This window comes from Manduca sexta, unplaced genomic scaffold (genome assembly GCF_014839805.1).
Source record: "Manduca sexta isolate Smith_Timp_Sample1 unplaced genomic scaffold, JHU_Msex_v1.0 HiC_scaffold_2080, whole genome shotgun sequence".
NCBI classification, from domain to species: domain Eukaryota; kingdom Metazoa; phylum Arthropoda; class Insecta; order Lepidoptera; family Sphingidae; genus Manduca; species Manduca sexta.
In genome coordinates this window covers 1-26,966 of record NW_023593009.1, presented here as the reverse complement: position 1 = coordinate 26,966, position 26,966 = coordinate 1, and the positions used below count along the sequence as shown (strand labels likewise).

General features: G+C 36.8%; 3 protein-coding genes across 3 annotated transcripts; all 3 read left to right on the top strand.

Annotated features, from left to right (window-relative positions):
* The first annotated feature begins 405 nt into the window (after window positions 1-405).
* LOC119191901 (E3 ubiquitin-protein ligase MYCBP2-like) lies at window positions 406-11,983 on the top strand. Its single transcript, XM_037445759.1, has 13 exons — window positions 406-1,059; window positions 1,503-1,616; window positions 1,897-2,000; window positions 2,774-2,981; window positions 3,185-3,357; window positions 3,969-4,155; window positions 4,344-4,622; window positions 4,875-5,072; window positions 7,392-7,499; window positions 7,700-7,900; window positions 8,283-8,441; window positions 8,683-8,791; window positions 9,013-11,983. The coding sequence occupies exons 1-13, from the start codon at window positions 886-888 to the stop codon at window positions 9,132-9,134; spliced, it is 2,136 nt and encodes a 711-aa protein (XP_037301656.1). The 5' UTR covers window positions 406-885; the 3' UTR covers window positions 9,135-11,983.
* A 4,312-nt stretch (window positions 11,984-16,295) lies between these two features.
* LOC119191900 (sodium- and chloride-dependent glycine transporter 1-like) lies at window positions 16,296-20,195 on the top strand. The gene is made up of 6 exons (XM_037445758.1): window positions 16,296-16,542; window positions 17,865-18,105; window positions 18,224-18,366; window positions 18,960-19,000; window positions 19,310-19,402; window positions 20,060-20,195. Exons 1-6 carry the CDS (start codon window positions 16,519-16,521, stop codon window positions 20,193-20,195), a joined length of 678 nt encoding a protein of 225 aa, XP_037301655.1. The 5' UTR covers window positions 16,296-16,518.
* A 4-nt stretch (window positions 20,196-20,199) lies between these two features.
* On the top strand, window positions 20,200-23,298 carry LOC119191902 (sodium- and chloride-dependent glycine transporter 1-like). Its single transcript, XM_037445760.1, has 5 exons — window positions 20,200-20,318; window positions 20,614-20,827; window positions 20,969-21,185; window positions 21,717-21,982; window positions 22,836-23,298. The coding sequence occupies exons 2-5, from the start codon at window positions 20,717-20,719 to the stop codon at window positions 23,277-23,279; spliced, it is 1,038 nt and encodes a 345-aa protein (XP_037301657.1). The 5' UTR covers window positions 20,200-20,318; window positions 20,614-20,716; the 3' UTR covers window positions 23,280-23,298.
* Window positions 23,299-26,966: the final 3,668 nt, after the last annotated feature.

Below are 26,966 nucleotides of genomic sequence, written 5' to 3'. Positions count from 1 at the left end.
AAATAAGTATTTACAGGTCAGTACTCTTACTCCCGAGGCACCCTGTGGACCAAGAACGAAAAAATATCTATTTCATATCATAATCATGTTACTTTTTGAATTTGAGACAAAAATTCAAAGTTCCAAAAGTCTAGTATTCTGCTGTTTTACCGGCTATTTTGTTTATTTGCAACAAGTCAAATTTCAAACTTTCGATTACATTCGATATTATGACGAGATATAATAGGAATATATAACAAACGTTCGATTCAACTCAATATTTAAAAAGCTCTCTATTAGTTAGACGTCTTTAGAATAAAACCTAACCTGAACTCTAAAAGGAATAATAACAGAAATAATGGAAAACATTTATTATTATTGCTTTCTTATTTGTTGGAAGTTGGGGGGGGGAGATTTTCTCCAAAATCTTTAACTCAGGTAGTCGTTTTTTTATGCCAATTTTACTTGAATAATTAGACTTATGGCCGCGTATTGCTCAAATACTCGTATGTGCTCAGGTGGAAGGAAGATAAAATATTATTTAAGTATGGCAGATGAATACAAGGATTATTTATAACTAAGGCCTCACATGACCTTATATCTTTTATTTGTTTGTTTGTATCGCATTTGTGGTATCGCAGACCCAAAATTTATGGACAACTTTTAATGCAGTTTTTTTCAGTTAAGAACGAATTTAATCGATAATAGTAGAAGAGTATTCTGAGTAAGATAAATTTACTAAGAATACTGGACACTCGAATACATTAGACAATATGTCTAATTGTTAAATGCCAACGAGAGGAAAATAAATAATACAATATGTTGTGCAATGCTTATGTTATTTCTGATTCTCATAAGGTATTTCTTTAGCATCATAACTAAACATTGAATATTGGTTACCAGGTCATGTCTCACATAGTATGTGCGATCGGTCTGGAAGCGGCTCGCGTGCGCGACGACTGGGAAACTGCACTGTTGTGCGCAGACGCAGCCGAGCGGGAAGGCGAAGACCGTTCTTCTAACTCTATTAAACAGCCGACTCACCAGCAAGATAATTATTGCTTTGAAATGCTGTCACTCGTACGATCATCTCACGTCATTATACGCTAGAATTATTTCCAAAATATAAAAATCCTAGGATTTCAATAAAAAGACTGGAGAGATATTTTATATTAAACTATTAGCGTTAAGGTTACTTGTAAAGTCTGGTGGTGGTATATTCGGGGATTACTGTACGAGGGAAAGTGTGTAATGAATAATAGCTAACATTTAACGTGTTGGTATAACATCGTATTGAATCCAGTCATGCTAAACCACCGCACACTGCTCGTATTTCTAATAAAACATTTAAAAAAATATTTCAGCGCTTTCTAACATAGTGCACAACATTTTCTCTTTTCACTATACTCGTACCAGCTTAACGAGGTGAAGCCTCGATTAGAAAACATAATACAAAACGACAATAATTATAATAATTGGCTAATATGGTTTTATAACATTATTTACGTAAATATTTCCTTCAGTTATTAGCCCTAAGCGGAAGTGCTGTTGGCCGCACGCATCTAGCGCAACAAACTGAACTAATTGCGGACTTATTGGGACTTTTGCACACTGGCAGTGATCGAGTCCAACGACAGGTAAGTTTTAAAGATCCATGTCTCTGCCGACAACCGTTATACTTCTCAAGCATAAGGAAGTTATTAATAAAAATATTGAATATATTTGATATTGGCCTTAGAATACAGTAATATAATAATAATATCAGCACCGTATTATATACTGTCCCACTGTTGGGCACGGGCCTCCTTTACTACTGGAGGGATACAGTAACAGACGAATACAGTAATTTCTGAAAATTTAACGGTGGTTAATCGCTCGGTTCTGAATATAATATAAATAAAATATCATAATTCACAGATAATATCTCTGCTTCGACGAATAATCACCGAGATACCTCCTCAGAGAATGCTCTCGGCTATAAATTTACCAAATGATGTGGATTTACGGTATACTACAACAAGGTAAATGATCTCATGTAAAAATAATGTACATTGTAGTGCTAGCTGACCCGGCGGGCGAAGTTTGTACCGCCATAATTTTTTGCCGTCAATACTGTCAAATATGTATTTTTAAATATTTTGCTTTTTGAGTATACACTAAGTGAACAACTGCACGTCACTCTATCAGAGTTTTGTTAATTTATTAAACACAATTCTCAGTCTTCTGTCTCATATGTCTCACTTTTCTGAGATTTTTAAATATTTGCTATTATTTTTTTTTTCATATAAACCTTCTCATGATAATAATAAATAGATTTATCCAAGTTGGTGCAGTCAGCAGGTGCAGGCAGTATGCGTGTATAAACATATCGGTGCTTCGTCTTTATTTAGGTATATAGATTTGTACAAAATTTTATTGTTGTTGATTTGTACAAAAGTCAAAGCGTCCTCAATTCACCTGATGGTTAGTGGTGTGGGGTCTATCAAAATGTTGACCGATGAGAGATGATTACCCCTCGGCTGTCGACACAAATATGTCGGCGTGTTGGAGACGGATGTACGCAGGCTGATCCTTGAACACGACACACTTACACGCGCCACACCTGCCACCTTGTGTACGGTGGTCACTATCCGAGCGGATATAAAACATATCCTACCACCATGCCTGCTTACCTACACATACACCACCTACGGATGCATTACATTTTGAAAAGTTCTGTTTGTTGGATTTTCATAGGCCTTATTCTGATTACTAGATCTCATTCGATAATTATATTATCATGATATGCCATCAGGGTAACGCTGTTGGATCACTTGGTGTGCTACCTGGCCAAAGCGATCACGGTGCAAGTGAAAGTTAAAGGAGCGGGAGGAGCTCCCCCCGGCATAATTACGATGGGGGGCAGCGTGATCCCCACGGCACTTGCCACGTGGTTTATGCGGGGGATCACCACTAAGAAACATGCTCATTTGGTTGCTAAACTGTTGAGCGATATGGCTGAGGTATGGTTACATAATAATAATATTATGAACTTTGACTAAGTACTCGTCGCACGCTGTTACGTGTTTCGGGCAGACATATCTATTTATATTTACTACTGAGTACGTCGCAACAACTCGGATGTTAGTGACCTTCTTTATATAATTCGTTGCTTGTTTGCTCGGATCAAGAATAATAATACCTATGTGGATTTGACAAATTTCAGGGCAAAGTGTCAAGCGCATGGGGTATGGAGACGAGGACGGCGCTAGTAAATTACGTGTCCGCAGTGGCGCAGATGTCGGAGCCTGACCGTCAGCCAGCGCGCTGCGTCGTCACGCCCGTCATCTGGCTGGCATTGGCAGCGCTTTGTGTCTGCGAGCAATCTCACATGGAAATGTTAGTACATTATTTCATTGAAACTATAAATTATACGCGCGTACATTGGATTTATTTATTTTATACATATTAATATTATTGATTCTCTTATAATATTTTGTATTTATTATATAAGTCCATGATGTTTGTTGGTCCATGATTCTATAAAATTTTTAATGCCTATATTATTACACCTTCTTTTTAGTCCCAATTTTCTAATGTTTACATACAAGTGTATAACACGCATATTATTGAGACTTTCTATGGAAAAAAGACATATTATTTTCTACGTATTTTCCATATTTTCTTTTCTTGAGTTTTCATTCTTTCAAAGTATTTTCTTTCTTAATAATCAATAATGTTTCGTTTTAACTATTGTTCTTTTATTTTTCTTTATTTAATTTTCAATGTTAAACTGAGCGCCGCGCGCATGCCCTAGGCTGCGTCGTATTTTATATAATAATAATCTAATGGTTTAATGAGTAGACGAGTTCAAACGACTGTGGTTCAGTTTAAGCTGTTTATTGTCGACTGCACTAGGCGCAGACTGATTTTTATGTACTTATAAAAATATACCACACTAAGAATTCGTTTGATTTTTTATTTATAACAATTTTGTATAAATGTACCAGGGTGAACAATACGGGTGAAGGGCGTGAAGCCCGCGGCCGTGACTCGGCCGAATGCCGGCCTCACTGCGCCAATCACGACGATGGCTCCACGCAGGCGGTCATCGACTGTCGGTCGTGCGGACCGCTGTGCGCCGAGTGCGACCGTTTCCTGCACCTCAACAGGAACGCCAGGATGCATCATCGACAGGTTAGTATTCGTTAGCTAATTAGGCTATCACAGCTGCCTTGTAGATTCACTGGAACCTTGGAATACTTACATTAGTGTGACGATAATAATATTACAGTTGTGTTGGACGTATTGATTTTTTTATATTAAATTAAATGTAAACGAGTACATGTAATATAACATGGGGCATATTATTTTTTATGTAAAAGATTTGCAAAGAAGAAGAGGGTGCCATTCGTATTGACATCCACGAGGGTTGCGGCCGGGCGAAGCTATTTTGGCTATTATTGCTGGTGGACAGGCGCACTTTGAAGGCGCTGGCGGAGTTTAGAACTATCGACAATGTATGCGAGGGAAGCGGCTCTGGGGATCCTCCGACACTACCTAGCGGTCTTCCTGGATTTGCTGGCGTCTGCAGATTCTGCGGTGCGCGTGGAAGTACAGGACTACTTGCCATCGGCAATGTTTGTTCCGATCATCAGTGCCAGGTGGGCATCTTGTTATGTTTACTTCTCTAAAACAAAAATATACATACATTACGCCAGTACCCCCAAAAGGTTAGGCAGCGTTGCAACTAGAGCACCCGATTTTCGCCTGCACGTTGTGATATTATAGATACGTTAAAATATTATAGTATAAAAAAGGAAATAACTTGAACATATTGTATAGGTCGAGTGGGTTTTATCTATGTTGGTAAGGTATTATGTTATAAGTATTGCAAAGATTTAGTTGTATTACAGGAGCACGGTCGCGAAGCGTGCACTCGCGTGCTGCCGTGCGGGCACACGTGCGGCGGCGTGCGCAGCGAGCGCGCGTGCCTGCCGTGCCTGCACGGGTGCGCCGCGCCCGCCGACGACGCCGCGCCGCTGCGCCAGGATGCCGACGACATGTGCATGATATGCTTCACGGACCCGCTGCAGGCCGCGCCAGCTATACAAGTACCACATTACTTTTGTATAATATTACTCAAAATATACGATAACAATAAACAATAACAGCCTCGCGTGAATGTCCTTATCACAAATTTTAATATCACTGTACTTTATCTGATTATAAAAGAAGCCTATACCTTCATCCAAATTCGTTCTAACGCTTTCGCCGTTTACTCTTAAGATCCAAACATGTTCATAATTTTATGCAATTACAATATTAGTACGATTACTTAAAAACATGGACGATACTTTCCTCATAATTACAAATATAGATATCGTGTTCTTGATTCAGACTATAAGATTCAATAATATTTCTATACTTACCTCAGTCGTAGGTTTACGCAAACGAATAGCGGCTATAAAACTGATTTATTTTATTCAAGAAAGAAATAACTGCTCTAGCCATGTATTTAGTATTTCTATTCTACTTGGGCTCCATTTCAGCTGTAAAACAATTACGTATACTCGGCGGCGGAAACGCTGGAGACAATGAAATCGATTACGTCTTAAAGATGGGAGTGAAAGAAGTGTTCGAAGACAAAATTGATGACATACTAGACGTGAATTATTTTTGCGCATGCTCTGTGCTTACAAAATCATGGTGTTTGACCGCCGCACACTGTGTAACATACATGCGACAGGTAAAGGATTACCTACCACACGAAGGAACTGGATCAATAGCTGTAGGTGTGTTGACACACGGCAAACAGAATATTTCAATTAATATTGTACGCTGCATTATACATCCCACCTACCACCTCAGTAGCCATCGTAACGATATAGGATTAGTGAACAGTGATCCGATATATGTGAGTGCGGAAGCGCGCCTGAGCTCCGTTGACTTCGGCTCGTTGACGGGACACCAAGTAGAGGTAGTTGGATACGGTTATGCAAACTTTTCGTTTGGGAATGGATATCTTCTCGGAGAGCCTGAAGTCCTACAATCGTTGAAAACTGTAGTCGTACGGTGCCCGAGGGAATCTGTTCGGTTTGTGGCGATGTGTCTGGCGCGCATGTGCGGCACCCACGGCACCACCTGCCCGGGAGACTCCGGCGGGCCTGTCGTTCATCCGAGCGGCGTCGTGGGGATCATGTCCATGGGATTTGAGCCGGACTGTTTCCTTCAGGATCATCAGCGGTCGCACAGCGTCGGAATAATAACTCCGGTCACTCCATTCATAGATTGGATTTTCAGTAATATTCAATAAATCAAATACTTATTACACTTTCTTATGTCCGTTTTTTTTACGAGATGCAATATATGTGCGAGTCGAATAAAGTACTGAATATAAGTTTTTAATTATTATCCATAAAAAACGATTTCTATGGATTCATAATTATATTATAATGATTTGTTTTGATAATACAAATAGGACTCAGATATGGAAAAATTTGCCAACTCACAAATAATCCCAAAAATAAGTTATAAGATTTAACTCGTATTTTATTACAAATAATCTAAATGTGTTGTTTTGCTTTTCGGCCAAGTGTAGGACGCTGCCGACAATGTCGCTATGTTTGTCTACTGGGTCATCGCGCACTCTGCCGAACCGTATTAGACACCTTTAAAATCTTTATAAACGCCAAAGCGGGGTTTCTTGTTTTGCGGTCAATGTGCATATTTCGGAGCAGTTCGTTGATGTTTTTTGATGCAGTGATCAAAGGTGAGCGTCGACATGAGCGTCATGATGGCGTTGGCGAACAAGTATTCTGTGTGCAATGTGCACCCGATCCTTATTCATTCTTACTATTTCCAGTTTAGAACGCGTGAATATTAATTTTCTTCTGCATCTCTCCTGTCGATAACTCGCAAATGTTTTTTTACTTTTCAATGTTATCTATAAGAAAAACTAGTAAAATATAAATTATAAAATATGCAATACAGCCGTACATAGCGCAAGGCGCCCTTATCGAACATAATATTAACTTTACTACATATGCCCGTCTCATAAAATATTTCCTCTTTTATAATTTCAAAATATGTATTCTAATTTGATATATTTGCATAATAGTTTAGTAGAATTAAACAGACTTATATAAATCGTAATTATATTTTAATCACGGCACTAACAAATTTTCACGTTTGTTATGCTTTCAAATTAGCTTAATAATACTCTTATTAAATTATTATACCTACAACGATGATATTGTGACTGTTGCATACACATGATGGATCCAAGTGTAGGTATGTCGTATTGTAAACTAATTAATGGGAGAAAATTACAATATAAAACCGCGATAAAATGCGCAAAATAGTTTTATTTTAATTAAAGTTGGTTAGTTTTTTTATATATAATTACATAATACTGGTGAATTTGTTTACAGTTGACTTGCGGGCATGTATTCCATCTGCACTGCTGCAAAAAGGTCCTCGCAAACAAGTGGATAGGCCCCAGAATTACCTTTTCCTTTTCGCAGTGTCCCATTTGTAAGGTAAAACAAAATTTATTTTTAAAATAGTTTTATTACATTTCAAATATCCGTTAAAGTTGTATTTATTTTCCTCGCTTTCCTGGGTCATAAAATTGGCTAAAGATTGCTTATTCGCTTGCTTATTCGTTTTGGGAACACAAATTTAACCGTCTATTAGTTGAATAAAATCGTCCATGAGCCTAAGCTGGTTTTATTTGTAGGAGGATATGAATCACTGGATATTGGAGGAACCGTTAGCACCGATACGCAGACTGCGCGAGGAGGTGAAACGCAAGGCGCTCATGCGGCTCGAGTACGAGGGACTCGCCGCGCCCGGCACCGCCAAGGGCGGCCCACTGCCGGAGCCGGCCAACTACGCCATGGAGAGATACGCCTACTATGTCTGCCATAAATGCGGAAAGGTAAGTGGAGTCATTTTATTATTATAGTGTCGTTGCCGTCTTGTTTTTTTTTATAGCATATTGTTGATTTTATAGTTAGACTATGAAGACTTTACCTTAGGAGTACGTAGTTCATTCGGGCGTACGTAGCTTCCCGAAATAAGAACCCACTGTGCACTTTTCTGCGAAAAAAGAATGAAAGAATCGGTATAAATTGGGTCGGGAATAATACAACACCGCGTAAGTGTCAATTAGAGGCAAATTAAGATTGATAGTATGTATTCTAAAATTTTTGTCAAGAGGTTAATCAAGGTCCTATCTATATGCTAGCAGTTTGTGATTTAATATATGTAACATTCAAGGAGTCTTGACAAGGTTGACATGGGCAATGTTTATTGTTAAGGCATACTTCGGGGGTCTGGCGCGATGCGAAGCGGAGAACAGTGGGTGGTGGGAGCCGGCAGAGCTGGTGTGCGGCGCGTGCAGCGACGTGGCCGGCGCGCGCACCTGCCCCAAGCACGGCGCCGACTTCCTCGAGTACAAGTGCCGCTACTGCTGCTCGGTAACTACTGCCGCTCTTATTTATATGTATACTGCTTCTCCTGCTCTACCTACTTATAAACTTAATATAATAATTGTTAGCAGATTTAAACCCAAAAATAATGTTATCCTGGGATTTGCATATTACCATTATTGTAAAAAAAAAATGTTCTTAGTTATAAAACACGTTTCAAAGCAGGACGAATGAAAGAATATTAAATAATTGATCTGAGTGATTATGTGTAATATAATTTTTGTATTAGGTGGCAGTGTTCTTCTGTTTTGGTACATCACACTTCTGCAACGCCTGCCACGACGACTTCCAACGCGTCACGAACATACCGCGTCATCTGTTGCCGCAATGTCCAGCAGGTTCGTGTACAAATCACTTTATTTATTTAAATACTCCATTGATCAAGTCAGATTCTTGTAGTAAAATTTAAAAGTCGAATAAATATAATACACAAAAACATGACACAATAATATCATATTTATTCAGATGTTTTAATTAATCAAGAAAACTGGTATTAGTCCTCAAGGCTAATCCGTTGTTCATCGTGACATAAATGTCTAAGGGCTAATATACTTTTCAGGTCCCAAAGGCGAGCAGCTTCCCGGCACGTCAGAGGAGTGTCCGCTGCATATACACCACCCGCCCACCGGTGAGGAGTTCGCGCTCGGCTGCGGCGTGTGTCGGCATGCACACGCCTTCTAAACCAATTCACATCTCTTACCAACGAACCGAGGGCACCAGAAAGACAAGAAAAAGTGGAAAAGACATGTTCATAAATTTGTATATCAGCAACTGTATCAACAAGCCATACACGACCATATGGATAGTTGAAGGGTTTGCGTTGCGTTTAGTGCAATATGTACGTGCATATCCGTGCCCACTCGCCAGCTGTTTGGTATGTAAACTAGTTGTTTGATGATGTTTAGACGGCAATATAGATTAATTCCTACTCGATGAATTATACTGCAAGTGCTTGGTACCTTGTAGACGTCCAAAGGCAATTATAACAAAATCCATCGAAAAATCATTGTCATATTATACCATCATGTCGACTTGGTTTGACTGTGTTTATTATCGATATGGTATCAGCCAAACAATCCAAATCGTGCAAGTCTTGCGCATTTGTATAATTTTTCTATAATGGCAGCCCTAGCTAGGGCCGACTCGACTGACCTTTAGCAACGCCCTTCAGCTTTGTCTGCTTAAACTGTAACCCAACTGAAATCGACTGATTGAGTATACTAATAATTAATTTATTTCTAGCTATTTTACGGTTTAAAATGTTTAACAAGTAAGTAATGAGTTTGGACGCTGGCATCGTTTGAAAGAAAGAGAGCGTTGTTTAATCATTACTGTTCATAGTTTCGACAATACCTCCAAACTTTAAAAATGTGCGAAAAAAACGATGGAATTGTGTAAGATATCAGCAAATACTTGATAGTAGTTGGTGTAAGTTAATGCAAGCAGTACTCTTGATTCGGCGGTCGCATTACGTATAGGAACTTTATAAATATTCTTCCAGTCCATTATTATCATTCTTATTTGCTGTACTGCTTTATCACAACTTTTAATTCTGAATTTATATAAAACATCTGTCAATGTGACCTCTGTATTTTAGGGTACTGTGATATTTTAATATAAGAGGGAAATTGAGAATTGATAAAGTTAAGATAATTAATAATGTAAGAGATGGATTAAGCAGTACATCCCGAATTGTTATGTAAAAAAAGTAGGAATGAAATTTGCCGTAGCTAACGATCGATATTGTAAGTTCATAATCAATGTGCCTCGAGAGTAATACGAAGAGTTTGCCTCGTCGCACCACACCAGCCATTTAATGCGCAAGAGATAAGTGCACATCGATTGTAATTGCAAGATGGTTTGTAATGGTCAATTGACACAATATCCTCTGAAGCCTCGCCGTGACGTCTCCTTCTAATATCTATCATTCTAATTAAGACATTTCTCAGCGCCGTTTTTCGAAAAGTCAGAACAATGCGAGTCATCTTCTATAATTTAACAACTGATTACGCAGGACACATAGTATATTAGTAACATATTTTTCTATACACTATTCATATGAAATGTTAAATTTACGTAAATATTTCTTCAAGTTACTTTATTCTTCCCTATATTAACATTGATATAATATATTAATTTACGCATTGAGTTTCAAGCACTGCATTCCATTGCATATTTGGAGTTGGCAATTCATTTGAACATGACTTTGGTGTCATTTTGTTAGCAACTATTTGAAAAAGTATATAATATATATATTAGAGACAGTAATTGAGTGCGTCTGTACACAGGCTATGACAGCAGTGTTGCTCGCAACGCTTGCCCACATTGAGATCGAGCGTTGTCCCCCGCGCTATATAGACGATGAAGCCGTAAATACTTATTATAATCATACATTTATTATGCATAAGCTGTTTATCTGTTTTAATGTCAATGTATGTGGTGTCACAGTAGAATTTCGATGTCTCAGTAATCGATGTTTGATGTCTAAATAGATTATTCAAATCATAACGTAGTATTACAGAGTATTCAGCTGTTTCTCTAAGCGTTTCCGTAGTATTACATGACAATCAACTTATATTTAATCTTCAGTAATAAATGTGAACCGGTGCGTCGACAATTTTCTTAATTACATACCATTCAAAATCAACTGCAATTTCTAAAGTCGTTTTAAATTCATAACTCTGAACATTATGTTGAATTGTTCAGTAGGTGGCAATCTACTGATTGGCCCAGTTCAGATTCGATGTCTTTATACGTTACAAATGTCTTCTGCATAAGTTATCGGTAATGGCACTGAGCCTGAGTCATATTTTTTGACTACTTGAATTTCTTGTCTTCCTTATTGAGATTATAACCGAAGATTGGCGATGCGCCGTGTTAGTTGCGAATTACTTTATATTATGACAACATTTTAGGTGAAGACTAACCGTGTGTGAGCCCAATACACTTATTTGTCATATTATCTATAATTTGTATTCATATATGATATAGCATATATTTTACAGCTTAACATTGCTATGCTTACAGTTAAATAAATGTTTATTTTTTTTTTCATATTAATCATTTTAATGGATTTCAAAATATATTTAAACAGATGATGATGACACTGGTGATATAATTCTGGGGACGCAACGGTCTATGATAACCCCCTATACAATAGAAACAATATAATATTATGTAATTGATTACTTTATGTTCCTCACTGATTAAGTGCTACTTAGTGTATATAATACTCGTATAAACGAATTGTCAATATTCTACGATTAAGTTTTTTATGTTTAAATAATCATTATAATGTGCAATGTAATAGTTATTTTGTTTTGTAAATGTTTGTAAATTGGTGGATTACGTTGAGGTACATCATTTAATAAAAATAATAATAATAATAAAACCTATGGTGGCACACGGCCTAGGGATGAGAGAATATAAATAGTGCTCGTAGGCATTTTAATTATTTATCAGTTTCTGTGTTTCTTCCTGTGGCTTCGTAGCCATTTTCCATTTAGAGTTAATAAATAATTTATTACGTGTGTTAAACTCTGTTATAACTCTTGTTTTTTCATGTATGATTCGTACAATTGATCGATTATTAGAATTACAAATATTCTTCGAAATAAAAATATTTTATGGTTTATAAAACCTCTTGAGATACAATCGAAATAAATACTGGTATAACTACTGGTACAAATTACACGTAGACGCAAGATAAATCTATTATACTAGATAGTTTATGATAAATTGTATAATTTTGATGATTTTACAATGTTAACCAAATTAATGTTTCGGCGGACGGTTAAAATATACATGACATTTGCAGTAGATAGTGTTTAATTTAACTCTAACTTTATCTAAGATGTACTTTAAATATTTACAAGAGATTCTACATCTCTTTAATGAAATAAATAATATGTCTGGTGTCGTTTTACGGAACCACCGATACTTTACCGTAAGATGTGTTACTTGATGCACCCAGTAGTCACCACTCCACAACATAGATATGTAGTTTATAAATTAGTAGTTAAGGTGTTTTACAATAAAGCTTAAGAGAAAAAATGTTGTATATTATTTCCTACCAACTGTTACTATCCCACGTACTGACTTGGTCACTTTGACATTTTGGTCCCAAGTTGAACGAATACTTTGAAGTTAAAATATTTAAGATGATTATGCAGTCCGATGTGCATAGGAGGAATTATTAAAGGATAAAAGTCAATGATAGTTGATAGTGATATAGATAGACGTGTGAGTGCAGGGAATCGGGTGAATGGGGCGCTGCACACCTTTATGGGTAGCTGCAAAGTGTCCAAAAAGGCACGACTGGCTATATATAGAGGAGTGTTATTGCCCACTCTCATGTATGGTAGTGAAAGTTGGGTATGGCAGAAAAAGCATGAAAGTAAAATTAAAGCAGTGGAAATGAGAGCGTTAAGAAGTATGTGTGGGGTGACTATGAATGATAGAGTGCGGAATACTACGGTCATATATATGTGGAGTGACAGAGGATGTAGTTACAAAAATTGAGAATGGTATGCTAAGGTGGTTTGGGCATTTGGAGAGGATGAATGATAAGAGACTGACAAAGAGGCTTTATAAGGCGAATGTGGAAGGACGAGCCACCGGCTCTTCCCCCGTACCTCAGCCCCCTACCGAGGGGTCGACCGCACCGAACCTTCAAATGTCAGATATCTGACATTCTCAGTAAAGGCCAGGTCAAAAGTACCCGGAACCGGTGAGAATGTATGAAAGGATTAATGAAGGTTGAGGAAGCGCGAGAATTATGCCAGGACCGTGCAAAGTGGCAATCTATAGTCTCTGCCTACCCCTATGGGATAAAGGCGTGATACTATGTATGTATGTATGTAAAAGTCAACATTTGTTTGTTAGCACATAATTATGGATTAAAAAAAATCAAGTAATTTATTATGGAAAGTCACATAAAATTAAATTTATTATAATTATGTGCAAAATACTTTTAGACAAAATTTTGCTACATGCGAGAACAATATATTATGCTAAAAAGTTTTATATGTCTATTTTGCTTCATCACAAGTAATATCGGTGTAAATACTGGGACTATGGCAGCTAAAGAAGAAAATCGATATTTTGTACATATATCCTACACATACCCATGCACACATATAATTTTCAAGGGTTGCGAGCGCCTAAAGCATTCACCAAAAGTCCGGTGTGTTTGTATTTTGTATAAGCCGACCCTTGCCAGGCTAACAAACGTAGTCAAATAAAAAAAACATATTCAAAGTTGTTTATGAGAACTACTAGATGGCACTTATGCGGAAGAAGTATTAAACACGGTTTCGAAAATTATATCTATAATGAGCAAGGTGACGTTGTCAGTCGTGCGAAAAAAAAGAATAAGGGCGCGAAACTGAAGCGGCTGGCCTGCGGACCACGGACCACGTTGGCAATACACTACCGATACACTTTTGTTTGCATTTTGCTTCGGATGACGGTTCGGACGGATGTTCACAATCGTTGAATATCGCTAGCTATATTCTAAACAGTGTATAAAGTTAAAAATCTTCGTTAATCTCTACTTGCTTGTTTGTTCGCACAGGCCGAAGATTTATATTAAAAGTAGAGCTAGCGGAGTCGTGAACATTCGTCCGTTTCTGAACATTGAGCAACAGCTTGAATCTGTAATTTCTCGATTAAATGCGTTTGAGCAAAATAATTCCAGGATCTACAATGCTGACAAAACCAGCGTGTGTGTTGAGGTGACATCGCGTGCACTGCAGGAACCCACGGGACAACACGTACGCTCGCTTACACCACCAACGCTGGGCGAGCCTGGAGCACCTGAGGCTGGAGGCTTACCACCAGCTCCGCCTAGTGATGTATCCCGCGCAGGTAGTGTGAATCCGTGCATACCGCCTTCCACTACCGATGCTGTTATGAATGAGGTGACAGATAAGCTAGTGACAGTCATCAAGGCGCTAAACCCGGTTAGATCCAATCATACTTTTATTTCGAATTTGGACCCATCCTTACATAATTTTAATGTTTGGTGCATTTAGTTAGAACATCTACGAAAAATTGATCGATAGGACGACCGTGAATGTTTAGCGCGTACACGCCAGTGTCTAAAGCGTGACGCTCGCGTCTGCCTTAATGAGTGGACAATTACTAATGATCGCTCTTGGTCAAATTTCAAGCAAGAGTTGCAATCATTGTGTCTTGCGTCGAGTAGACATCGCAAATATTCTTTTCGATGTCTTAAAAATCGATTTTGATCAGTATCCTACATTAAGCTGAACATGTAAGGCGTTTTTTGATTTTGAGTATTTTATGTGTACGCTGTATTTACTTGTATTTCGAGTATCCCGAGGGCTCTACTCGTAGTGTAATGCATCCTAAGGGCTAGGATGTAATAATGATAACGCACCCGCACCGCAATTTACTAAGTAATTAAAAATACTGTTTGTAGTTTTAATTAATTTATTTCATTTACATAATTGTTAATTGTAATTTTTATAAATTAAAACAAAACTAAATTCAAAACGTTCATACAATTAAACCGAATTACAATAAGTACACTGAGGGTATTTATTATACAGGACAAATGACATGTCTTGGGCTTGTAACAAAATAAATACTACATAAGTAATATATTACAACAAAAACAATGTTAAGACAAGACAAATGGAAAGAGTAGTAAGTAATATTCTTAACATTTCTCATGGTTTCCAAATATTCCGGCACATTCCGTCAATCACCAGCCATGGAAGTTGGAACACTATTATCAAAGAGAATTATAATAACTGTTATGTACAATAATTTTTCGCATAGTACGAGTTATCTTCAGCAACCTTGATCGGTTAAACGATCCACTCGTTCCGTAGAGAAAATTATCTGAAGCGTGTCAGTACCACGAACGCAAAAAAGAACCTACTGTCGAAATTTTTACAACTTTTATATTGATTTAATATTTACAAAACGAATTCCTATGTTATTTAAGCCAGTAAGAGGTAAAACCAAGACATAGATTTGATCTATAATATACAAAGTAAAAAGTATATAAGTACTTATTTATATAAAAAACCTATGAATTTTTAGTTTTTAGAGCTATTGAACGATACACCCGACATTAAATTGATAATATTTATTTTTAGCTTTTGAGTTTTATAAGACGGTTTCATTTTTGATAGATATTTTTTATTATAAAAATAATTTTAACAAAAAATTAAACCACCTTCAAAAACCACTCAAAACCAAAAAATAATTTCACATAATAGGTATATACTGGATACCAATTTTGGAGTCGGCCTCGGCATCGGCCGGAGTATGCCTGCTGGTCGATAGCTATAAACAGTCTTGCTAAGGACATGCTATACATACCCGTAGATAGAAACTGAGAAGGCAGTTCCGGCACAAAGGCATAATAATTTCAGGTTGCAAGAGAACCATTAAGTCATTATTATTAAATCTGTGTAAAAAATGTCTTAAATATGCAAGTTTTTCCGGATATTATAGAAATTGAATAAACTCATAATTATTTAAGCATACTGGTAAAGTAAGTTATAATAAATAATAGTTTACATTTTGACTAGACATCAATACTGAGGGTATTATCTTCCAGCTACTGCCTGCGACCGACAACAGTTTCAAAGTGGTTAAAAAAGTTCACCTGGAGAAGTTAACAGTAAATATGTGCTTATGTACAGCCTACACCGGTACAAATAGTGCATCGCCATGCTTATTGAAATCATAACAACATGTAGCGTAAAGTAAAACTGTAGTCGTTTTGTTATATTCTTTGTTGGTATATACAAATGAATAAGTACATAATTGTGCAAACGTTGTGAGTCAGAGTATCTGACGCTGAGGTGCCCTACAGTATCATTTGCCGATAAGCGGTCGTGAACGCAAAACACTCCAAGGATTGATAAGTTTTAAAATCGATTTTGTTCCACTATCATTGTTATCTCATTTATCTGGGACATTGGTAAATCTCGCGAAGTTGAGTTTTTCTTTGGTGTTATGTCAACAGTCAGAATTTCTGGGTGTTGTAGATATGTGAGCACAACGCGGTGAATGTGCGCCTGAAATGTTTGATTCGTACAGATTAAAGGTGAGTTATTTTATGTTTTAGCTTATTTTATTTACATCTGCTTTACTGTTTGTATATAACGTTGATTTATTTACTGATACTCCCTAAGCGAAGCTGTTCTATTTTGTAAGTGATTTCTGGGTACTGGTAACTTAATATTGTGCTCTAGGTGGCGGTTAACACAATCTACGCGTAATAAATACCTGGGTATTTATGGTATATTTAAATCAAAAGGGGTGATATAAACAATATCCAGCCTAGACAAGGCATGGAAAGTTAATTTTACATTATTTTTTCAGTTGAATATGGTACTTAACCCGGTAAATGTTTGGTAACGTTAATATATAATTTAAATCTTTATTTTATTTAGTGACGTTGTAATACCCACTTAATCATAATGCACAAAGTTAATATTTGCTTATAATACCCATCGCGATACATACTTATTTAAATTAACCGCACGCCAATTGTCATTTATAATTTCTCTTTTATTTTATAACGTATTGTTTATAACCGGTAAATACTTAAAAGTTATAACCTTATGTATATCAATGCATGCTTTGTTTACCTATAAATTGATTTGTCATATTTAGTTTCACAATGTAGTCGAAAGATTTTGAGAAGATTATACTGATTGTAATAAAATAAGTGAATATTAAGTATTACTTACAATTTTGTATGAATGAATATTTATTTTCTTATAATCATCAGACCAAAATATCTTATTATATAGTAGTATATTAGTTACTACTAACAACCATTGCACGTCTATCTATTGAGCATCAATCAGGATGCGTCACTCATAGGTATATATTTCAACTATAGGTCGTCCAGTGGTTTACATTCGACCAATTCATATATTTATTTTTAATCTAGTTAAAAAATATGTTTTTAAGTTTTTAACATTATTGCGGTTCACCTGCACTCTCTCTATTTGAGTTTTATTATGCCAAATCTTACACCACTTCGTGCGCGCAGGGTGCTAAACAATGGGTACAAATATTTATCTTCACATATTACCGGATAATCTTTTATTTATTATTATTTATTTTAGTCATTTTTGTAATTAAGGTGCTACGTAAATATTACTTATTTCTTTAATAGTAGAGCAACACTAATGGGTCTCCTGATGGTAAGTAGTTCCAACCCTCACTAACCATCCACAATACTAGAGAACACATCGATCCGTTAGCCGCTGTTTTAATCTAAAAATTGCATTGTTATCTATATTATATTATTATCCTATATTATCTACTTGAATATTAAATACATAGATATTAATTTTTTGTTTATATCAAGCCAATTAATCAAAGATATAATGATGTATCATTTTTGTCTAATAGGAATGGCTGAGTTTGCCCCTTATACGGGCTCATCTCTGCACCTTAGCCGTGGCATTCAGTTTCAATAGCACATGGCGCGTTCCTCGAGATGCGTTTCGGTATGGAGGTGTCACTTACGCTCTGGTATTGTCTGTTGTCATGGTAACAGTCGCCCTACCGGTAGTTTTGCTACACCTTGCTATCGGTCAGCTCAGCCAGCAAGATGCAGTTGGAGTATGGAGGGCTGTACCATTCTTTAGAGGTAACTGATCATTCGCAATGAATTTCAAATTGATACACGAATTAAACTTGTTTGCAAGTTATTTCGTCCATAAAAGTTTAAGTATTTATAGTTAAATAATAACTCTTTATTTTTTCAGGTGTTGGTTACTTGAGAATGCTGGTGTCATTTTTGGGATCCGTGTACACCAGTATTTATGTGGCCCTGACTGTTACATACTTTTTGTACACGTTAAGTAATTCAATCCCTTTCTTGGATTGCATGGAATTGATAACAGAGGAGGCAAGTATGATACACCTAACTAACTGACGATACATATTAATATACATTTTCTAAATAAATTGTTTTTAGAATCTTCTGCCATCCACAATATTAAATAGAATAATACAATGCTTTTATGCCACTCTCATATGAAATTGGTCGAAGGCGTAACAAAATATAACAAGCATTCGTATTAGCTTTCACTATAAGCCGCCTGCTCGATGTGAACCTCCTCTGGAAGGCCCCAGTTCCGGGAAAAATCTAAATGAAGCTTTTCCCGATTTTGTATATAGTTTTAAAATAATAATTAAGTGACTACTCGTTGGTGTAGTTGTATCACGGCACGCCTGCAGTGCTGAGGTCTCGGGTTCAATCCTCGGATCGGGCAAAGTGATATTGGGTTTTTCTACTTAGTATCATCCGGGTTTCTGAAAACTGTGCCCTGTACTGCGCCCCTTATCACATCTTGGGACGGAACACATACCTACGGCGGAAAGTGGGTATACTAGCTATGCCCCGGATTACCACAGTGGTGTGTGTGTGTGAGTGTGTGTGTGTGTGTGTTTACTATATTAGTATGTATTGCGTTTAATTATTATAACGCGTTCTTTCAGGAAGACATTAGAAGAAATTTGAATGCGTCTGAATGTCTGGAGTGAGTACCTTTTCGTATTTTTTTAGACCTTAATTTATAAAATACTAAATAAAATGTATGGTTTGCGCGGAGAGTTCAACGATGGTGCTAGATTTTGGACTATACAAAACATTTACTACTTAAGTCCAGCTTGCATAACAAATTGAACGTCTCACACAAGAATCACGGGTCTACTTTCAAATTAACAAGAATTCGGCGACCTGTTTTTTGTTCATGCTCTAACAATACAAATATTTCTAGGAACAGAATAATTACACAAAATAATATAAAGTAAGTTACTAAGTAGTACATAAATAAATGCTTTTTCAGCGCTACTTTTATGTCGCCCATTACCGAGAACCCGGAGTATTATTTAGCTGTAGCGTTGATAATCGTGGTTTTGTGGATTGCGTTTCCTTTCATGTAAGTACTTATATAATAATATCAGCCCTGTTATATGCTGTCCCACTGTTGGGCACGGACCTCCTCTACGACTGATAGGGATTAGGCTTTTGTCCACCTCGCGGGCCTAGCGCGGATTGGCAGACTTCACATACCCCGAAAATTCTTACATAGAACTTCTCTGGTATGCAGATCTCACGTTGTTTTCCTTCACCATTAAGGCAAGCGGTTATTCACAAAGAATACACACATCACTTTTTGAAAAGTCCGAGGCAGGTACGGACCCTTGGGTTTTGAACCTGCGGACTTTCGTCACGACAGTCCGTTCGACTACCAACGAGTCTATCGCCGCTTTTACCTATATACCTAGGACCTATAAATTACATAATGCAGTTTTATTACGATACGAAAATCGTCCTGAGGTTTTGTGTTCGATTACCAAAGGGTATAAGGTGTTTCTGCTTATATTTGCCTGGAGTTTGGTATTGGGCCCAGTAAATGGTAATAAGATAAACCTCCGTTACACAAGATGTAAGATGGCGTGCGGAATGTGGATGTGATAATACCTGTCCGCACTCGTGAATAAGGAAAAAGGAGTAATATGAGGAAAGCAGTTTTTTTTAATTTGTCCTATAACCCCTCAATTATATTTTATAATTATTATTTTTTTCTTCTCAGATTTTACAGGCCAGTAAAATTAATAAAACGAATATATTACGTGTGCGGACCCATACTGTTGTTGCTATGTATCGTATTAGCCTCCGTGCTTGGAGACAGCGCCAACATTTCCTCGATATTGGCCAGCAACGACTGAGTAACTTCTTGCACCCGGACATCTGGCACGGCGCGGTGGTGCAGGCACTCTTGTCCACGCAGATCGCGGGAGGCTTCCTCATATCCACGGGGATTCCGTGTACGCTAGCACAAACGTTCAATGGTAAGTTGTGTATTAAAACTACCTATCTCTTCGAATATAGATTCTAATTGTACTGGTACGATAAGAACATAACAAAAAGAAAAAAATGTGTATTTAGTTTTATAAAAAAATGTTTGACCAGTATTTGTGTTAATAGCCATATGTAGTCACATTGCCAAGTCATCAGATGAGTACTGTGTTTTAAATAAATGTACATTTCCATACCTTTCTTATAATTTAAATTAAATAAAATAAAGTTAACGAAATACGTGTATTGTTCTATTTCATCAATGTGTATAATTAAAAAACATTTTAGGTCAGCATTGGTATTTGTGACAACAAATATTCTGGCAAGCTGGACCAGCTTACTGTTTTGGTTTGGTGTGAGTCCTGCAGGAGATGTCGGGAGAGACACTGGCATGATGGCTGTGCTCGTCGAAACTTACCGCACTGCCGATCGGAATGGCTTGGATATTGTGTGGCCGATGCTCATATTTGCTATGTTGTTACTATCAGGAATTATAACAATGGTAAGATTTAATTATGAATTCTAACGTAGTTTATTTACAATATTTTTTATTAAATTTTGTCGACATTATATTATGACGCTATGTATATGTATTTTTGTCTTATAAATTTATTGTTATTAATGGCCATGTATTTAATTGAAGCTTACCTTACTGCTTCCGATATACGACCGATTGCGTCGTGTCGGTGGGGTTAAGTGGCGAGTAGTGTCGTTTGGGGCGTCCATCGCGGGCGCTGGCGTGTCTCTGGCGGCACTGGCTGGCAGAATACCGGCGCTCACGCTCATAGAAGACACCGCGGTTCCATTCCTGGCTAGCGTAGCAACCATCGTTGAGATTTTAGCATTCAATTTCATCTATGGTAGGTACTCTTTATTATACAATATAACTGATAATTAACTAATACGATAAATAGCAACTAACATTGTTACTAATAATCGCACTGCTGATGTAATGCGTTGGATTCCCAACAATTAAAACGTGTTCGAGCGTTCAATAATACAAACGCGAATTGCCTGGGAATGGATTTCGTGGAAGTGTGCTTGCTGTTGATGCTCCTGTCGCCACCCAGTTACACCTAAAAGTGCTAAGATATGTCTTGGGAGATACCGGCAGATTCTGATTATGTTAACCTTTTAGTAATGATCACCTTCCGAATTTAGTTTTTAATACTCTTTACAAGTATTTTATTATTGTTGGTACTTACATACCATAGTACATATATATTTGATAAAATTTTACTTAGGTGTAATATAAACATACTGATATTTGTAAAATATTATATTTTATACAGCTATGAGTCGCAAAAAATAAATAAAAACAGAAACAGTTTAAAAGTCTCGTAATAGGGACTATACTTAATGTATATTTTAAATATTGTGGTTTATTTTAGGGTGGAAAGTGTTAGTAGAAGACGTAGAGTTCTTGACTGGCAGTGAGTTGTGCAAGTCGTGGGTGTGGGGCTGGTGCGCCGCGCCGGGAATCATTGCTCCTATATTCGTTTGGTGGGGTGCGACGATATTTATCGGCGACCCGGCGTGGACCGAGCCTCCTTGGACGGCGAGCTCTCTCGCGGCAACTGCTGCGACTGCCGTCGTCATCTTCTTAGTCTTCGCTACAGTATCCATTTGTAGACAAGTACAATACGATTTTATTGGGGTAAGATAATATTTATTAAATTTATTATTATCTTAATATTGCTTTGCGAATATGATTTTGATTTTAAAATTAATTGCTGTTAGAAATTTTTTGACGATATGATCATTGATGCGCGAGTTATGAAGAACACGCTTCGCCACCGGGGAGCTGGGTCGAGCTGGGAATTGGGCATTGGTTTTATTTATAATTATATCATACCTTGTTACCTCGGTTCTAAGTCATTATTCATACCTGACTAGACATGATGCGTGATTGGTTCACTCGGCTCGGCGAGAGTAATTAAGCATTCCTATGTTGATTCAAGCGATATCCTTTGCGAACGCTGCTATATTTCCTACCGCTTTAATTTTAATAAGACCCTGACCTTCTAAATACACAGCATATGCGCGCGTGGTTTGAATATGTAAACCTGTGTGTTTCCTTTAAACTGCTGCGTAGAGATGTAGTTATGAGCATTTGGGCCGTAGCCCAGGACCACGTGCGAGTTACTTTATTTGTTTTGGAAGATTTTGTCCTTCAAGATAGTTTTTGTTTTTAGAACAATTTGATAAACATATTAATACGTAGGTAATATATGAATAATACAATTAATAATAGGCATTTCGTTAAAATATTAAATAGAATAATTTGCGTTATATTAGTGTTTGCATATTACATTATTTAATGTGAGGAAGAATGTTATAAAGCAGTAAAGATAATCACTCTTTTAGTAAGGTATAAAGCCTGATTAGTAATGGTTATTGGAAAGGGATCGATGTCTATAAATCCGTTGCTATACAATTACAAAATATAATAAACTTTTATGTTTTAACGGCTGACATAATGTAATAAGTCCAAGATTTTTTATTTGCAGAAACTTACTTCATCATTCAAACCATCCCGCCATTGGGGCCCGCGGGACCCGATCACCCACTATTACTGGTTAGCCAGCCGAGAAGAGGCCGACAGGGGTAATATGCCAAGAAACAGATACTACAGAAGACAGCTTGGACAGTTGTCTACGAGGCCTAGCATCCTGCACGTGCCCAATGTTACTAACACCAAGCAAATTACGGATTTCAAAAGACGATCGAACTCTGACGATTGGTTGTACACGGTGTACAGAAAAAAATACTTAACACATGTGTTACACGAACATGTTAGCGAAAGGAGACGGTCGAAGTCCCTCGACTGGGCCGTCTCGAACGTCTTCAAGAGGAATTCAGATATTATTAGCATCAGTAAGGACACGATAGATCCTAAGGAAACTAATAATAATGTTATTGATAGATATGTAAGTGACAATGTTTTGAAATAAATGTAAGTACATGTTTAAATCGTACATTTTCTAACTTTATATGCAATGCTGTGAAAATATTAAAATAGATATTCAACCACCCATGTTCCGGTATAACAACGACATTGAATAAACCAGGGTAGTTTATCCTTGTTGTCTGGGATAACCAAACAAACTAACCACGAAAACCGATTAGGTGACGTAAATACGGTACTAAACTTGCGGAAGTGGTCGGTCAACAGACACGGCCTACGTGACTTTTGTGGTTGCTTTGACCTTCCTTTAGGAAGATGACTGACGCCTTACATGGGCTGGACCTTTGTTGGTCGAGATAGGGCCATTACAGATTCCCATCACGGCCTAATTGCGTCAGGCTGAAAGGTGGCGGTGCGATGACTCGTCTATTGAGTTTGTTTAATGTCCGCTTGTTTTTTGAGCATTGTTTGTATATGATCATATAAATTATGACAGATTTTATTGTTGTGTGAATTTGATATTTTAGGGTTATTAAGAATGCTACCCGGATTTACCTTTGTGTGGCGTAGTTTTATATTTAACAGCCTTTACCAAACAATCCGTTTATGTTATGTCTTGGTGATTCGGTTGTCGGAATACTTTGTTTTACCCCGGTGAAGTGGCTACATGGGGAGTTGTACATAGACTTTCAGTAGGTATGTTTACTCCTATAAAATAATGCTTCCAAAAATACGCTGTTACTGTGGGTCGGTAGCGGCTCTGTCGCAGGTCCTAAATATAGTTTTCTACCTTTATCAACTTTTCAGCCTTGTGTAGGATTTGCATTATACAGATGTTGGTTATAATTGTTTATTGCAGGAGGCTGCGTCTCGTCTATTACATAGTAGACTGCATCTCGCGTTGCTAAGGTCAGAGTGGATCCTGTTTGCATATTATGAAAAATACAACAATTATTTTAAAGAGTGATATACTGGTTAATAATTTTCGTCAGACATTTAACTTTACTAGGAACAGATGTTTGCAGTGAAAACTCTCCACTCAACATCCCAGACTTTTCGAATTATAGAAAGGCATAAATATACAGAAAATAAAATTAACATTTTGCATTGGGTAAGGCAAACTTTTAAATGCATTAATGCTAGTTTATTACAAGATTTATATCAGTTACACTAGCACAGTGTTTTGTGCATTATTTTCATGAAGTTTCAATACAAGATTCGCTAACGGGTTTGAACAGGCCTAAAGGCAGGATTTCTGGTGGCTGTCGTTTGAAAAAATAATAATAGCATGAAACATAATATATATATATATATATATATATATATATATATATATATATATATATATATATATATATATATATATATATATATATATATATATAACTATAGCCTACCTACATCGCAATATGCCGCAGTGGTGGTGTATTTACAGCAAATATAATTACTGCCGAAAACTCAATCTTACATTTTGTCGGCACCGGGGCATCATTTGTGACACGTCCTGTGGCAGCAAGAAAGTTGACGCCAGTCTCAAATAAAGGTAATTAATTTTGACCACAGCGATATCTTATATAAGTTACAACACATTTCTCTATTTCTAATTCCGCCGAATATTACTATTGTATGGATTCACCTTTCAGGAAAATAAGTGGTAGGTAATAGGTATATCTTTATAAGCGGCGATAGCCTAGTAAGCGGTGATAGCCTAGTTGGGTGTGGAACGGACTGCCGAGACGAATGTCCGCAGGTTCAAATCCCAAGGGTAAACACCACTGACTTTTCTAAAAAATCATGTGTGTATTCTTTGTGAATTTATCGTTCGCTTTAACGTTGAAGGAAAACATCGTGAGGAAACCTGCACATCTGAGAAATTCTCTATAGGAATTTCGAAGGTGTGTGAAGTCTACCAATCCGCACTAGGCCAGCGTGGTGGACTAAGTCCTAATCCCTCTCAGTAGTAGAGGAGGCCCGTGCTCAGCAGTGGGCAAGTATATAATACAGGGCTGATATTATATTATTATTATTATATCTTTATATATGGCTAATGGTTTACCTACCATTTCTGTTTATGCGTACGTGCAACCAAGGAAAATAGAAGATAAGTGTCTACTTGATTAATATGAGGCTACTTGAAAAATACACTGTGGCGTTTGGTTAAACGTCACTTGTGTCGGAACATACCTAACATTTAATTGAAGGTTTTGCAATAAAACGACAACTTCCTCAACTTATTCAGCTATTTATTTTATAGTGTATCCATTTCATAGACGCAATTGTGTATTCCGGACGTTTATCATTTTATTTGTTTAGAAATAGACATCATGTTTCGAGAATCATAAAAAAAAAATAAGTTACTTAATAATATTATATTTTCATGGTTCGTTAATATTAACATTGCCTAATATTTTAAGTAAGAAATCAACATCGGTGTTTCAGCTATACTTCACTACCTATTAAAAACTTGTTACCTGTATTTTTTCCATCCCCTTACTTTTTACTAGAAAACATAGATAAACATATCAAGTGTTAACAATGAGTCGATCAAAACAAAATTTATGACAAGTACAAGACAAGTAACATGGAAATATATTTGTAGAAGAATTACTGTATTTAATAATATCAGATTCATACTTACTTAGTACAGATTATAAGTGTAGTTAATAAATATTTTTTCTTTCTAGTTAATGGTACACTGATTAACGCAAATACCATCAATCACAAGGCTTTTATGATTTCTTAAATATTGAGAAGTTAAGAACCTACATAAGAAATTAATAAAAGGAAAACAAAAGCTATCAAACTCTACAACTTTCTTGTTACTTTTGTCAGAGAAGAAACACTTGAAACAACTACTTCATGCAAACCACATCCGCCGGTCGTTACCGAGTTGTATAGTAAACTGTAATATTATCGACTTCAACGAAACTTCGGTTCGAATGAGGATATTTGGTTTCTAAGGGACACCCCAAACTACAAAATTAGTTCTATTGCGGTTTGATAGTTATTGTTTTCGTTTTATTAATTTAGTAGGTACTTAACTTCTCAATATTTAAAAAAATATAAAGGCCTTGTGACAGAAAAAAACAAAGAATAAACATTTATTAACTACACTTATAAATCTGTACTAAGTTTTGTGGACTTAATTTCACAAAACATTTACGATCATAACTCTTCGTAACTATTACAACCGTTGAACTTTTGTCACAAATTTAGTTAACCGTTCTAGAATAGATACAGTTAAACCAATGTCTTTAAACATGATTGATCTGTGTAGAGGCGTAATCGAGGTGCGCAGTCGGTGGACAGGTCTCCCGTTTGCGAACTGAGATTGGGATAAAACGCTATTTTATACCTTAGTAATTTTGTTTAAATACTTATTTTAGTTCACATTTTACGACGCTTTAAATGTATAAAACTCATTTGTAAAAATTTTAAAGCGATTTATGTAACAGTTGCATTTTACGTTTAACGTACAATACATATAATTAAATCCAAAATGTTAGTATGTTCATGTGTCATCTCACTTTTTGTATCGTCGGCAAGTAGTTCAGAATCCACGTATTAAAACATAATCGACTTTGGGCCCCTTCACAGACCCGAGTACGGATAGTCTCTTCCGCAAACGGTTGATCAGTTTGTCAATGTTTGGTGAGAGGTGGGGCGGTGTAACGGTGGTGTGCGTCCGCCGTCAGTCGTCACGGATCGACTCTTGCTCGGACGGTGCCCGTAG

Bases quoted from the DNA above. Each gene is read 5' to 3' on its own strand.
- LOC119191901 (XM_037445759.1), top strand. From the start codon at position 886: ATGTCTCACATAGTATGTGCGATCGGTCTGGAAGCGGCTCGCGTGCGC. The intron at 2,001-2,773 runs GTAAATGATCTC...ATATGCCATCAG, and splicing joins TTACGGTATACTACAACAAG to GGTAACGCTGTTGGATCACT. The intron at 4,623-4,874 runs GTGGGCATCTTG...GTTGTATTACAG, and splicing joins GTTCCGATCATCAGTGCCAG to GAGCACGGTCGCGAAGCGTG.
- LOC119191900 (XM_037445758.1), top strand. From the start codon at position 16,519: ATGTTTGATTCGTACAGATTAAAG. The intron at 16,543-17,864 runs GTGAGTTATTTT...TTTGTCTAATAG, and splicing joins TTGATTCGTACAGATTAAAG to GAATGGCTGAGTTTGCCCCT. The intron at 18,106-18,223 runs GTAACTGATCAT...TTATTTTTTCAG, and splicing joins GGCTGTACCATTCTTTAGAG to GTGTTGGTTACTTGAGAATG.
- LOC119191902 (XM_037445760.1), top strand. From the start codon at position 20,717: ATGATGGCTGTGCTCGTCGAAACTTACCGCACTGCCGATCGGAATGGC. The intron at 20,828-20,968 runs GTAAGATTTAAT...ATTTAATTGAAG, and splicing joins TATCAGGAATTATAACAATG to CTTACCTTACTGCTTCCGAT. The intron at 21,186-21,716 runs GTAGGTACTCTT...GGTTTATTTTAG, and splicing joins AGCATTCAATTTCATCTATG to GGTGGAAAGTGTTAGTAGAA.